At 51.2% G+C, this 1,335-nt stretch overlaps 1 protein-coding gene across 11 annotated transcripts in view; it reads right to left on the bottom strand.

Moving 5' to 3' along the window:
- The window catches only part of Ubr4 (ubiquitin protein ligase E3 component n-recognin 4), a 108,220-nt gene that overhangs the window by 22,539 nt on the left and 84,346 nt on the right, over positions 1-1,335 (bottom strand). For all 11 annotated transcript variants that reach the window (XM_029476342.1, XM_029476344.1, XM_029476348.1 and 8 more), the window contains one exon: positions 147-268. In XM_029476342.1, the coding sequence (XP_029332202.1) occupies positions 147-268 (122 nt within the window). The remainder of the gene's footprint in view (positions 1-146; positions 269-1,335) is intronic.

Raw genomic sequence — 1,335 nt, 5'->3', positions numbered from 1 at the left:
AGAGTGGACCTGGTGATAAAGATACTAAGTTATCCTCCCTGAGGGAGAGTGGACCTGGTGATAAAGATACTAAGTTATCCTCCCTGCGGGAGAGTCGCTGAGGCTGACATGTGTGGCAGGCTGTGGGGAGCAAGCGCACTGCTTACAGGGTAGATGATGCTGCACAGCCTCTCAAAGATGAACACAGGAGTCCGGTAGTCATCCAGATTGTAGCGCTTTGCTGTCTCAATGCACACAGCCATGAAGGCCTTGGTTTCAGACTCTGTACCTGCCAGAAAGCAGAGCAGCAGAGTTAGGGAAGAGCCTCACCGCCATGAGCAGAGCTGAGACAATGAAGCACCATGCTCTACACAGTACCATCAGCAACACTCAGTGAGGAGCCCTCCAGCCCAGCCCAAACCATGCGTGCTTGCTCTGGTTTCTCTGGGAGCAAGGCTTCCCTGAAGAAGAACTAGCATCCCTTTGCCAAAACAGGCTCTCAAAAGCAACCCAGGACTTCCCTTTTGGGCAGTCAGGCGGATGAAGCTGGCTAGCATGACTTTTCACTCCTGCCACTTGAAAACAAGTTCAAGCCAACTATCAGTCAGGAGCCGAGTGCTGAACAGAGTCCTAGGTCAGCTGAGCTGAAGAGCCAGAAGGAAGCAGCTGGCACCGCTCTGGCCACCACCTGCTCCCTCGGCAGCACAGCTAGAACCACTTTCTCTTTTTCACAACCACAGAACTGAAGGCAAACTGTCCTTCCTTACGATGATGGTAACGGGGAACAAGTGAGAGCTAAAGCTGTCTCCTCACACATGCGGCACCCAAACTCCACGCTCCCTCAAAGGCTGAGGAAATTGGATGAAAGAATGCCAGGGATAGCCTAAGGCCTTATAGAAGCAGCAGTCACAAACCCGAGTGGAGAAGACCAGCTTGCATGGGGCCTAAAGAATGTTTTTTCTCTTCTTTGCTTTTATTGATTTTCACTACTATGTGTAGATATTTGCATGTGCACATTTGGAGGACAGGAGGACGATGCTGGAACCAAAGCTGGGCCCTGTAAGAGCAGCAAGTGCTCTTGAGCACTGAGCCATCTCTCCAGCTTCTTTCTTGGTTTTGTCTGTAGCCCAGGCCAATCTTCCTGCCTCAACCTCCCAAGTGCTGGGTTAACAGGCAGGTATTATCATTCCTTGCTTCTAAAGAATTTCCACAATAAACTTCGGAAATAAGTCACAACTCTGCCGGGCAGTGGTGGCGCATGCCTTTAATCCCAGCACTTGGGAGGCAGAGGCAGGCGGATTTCTGAGTTCGAGGCCATCCTGGTCTACAAAGTGAGTTCCAGGACAGCCAGGGCTA

This window comes from Mus caroli, chromosome 4 (genome assembly GCF_900094665.2).
Source record: "Mus caroli chromosome 4, CAROLI_EIJ_v1.1, whole genome shotgun sequence".
Classification (NCBI taxonomy): Eukaryota; Metazoa; Chordata; class Mammalia; order Rodentia; family Muridae; genus Mus; species Mus caroli.
Note: the sequence above shows the minus strand (reverse complement) of the source record. Positions and strands in the feature narration are given on the sequence as shown.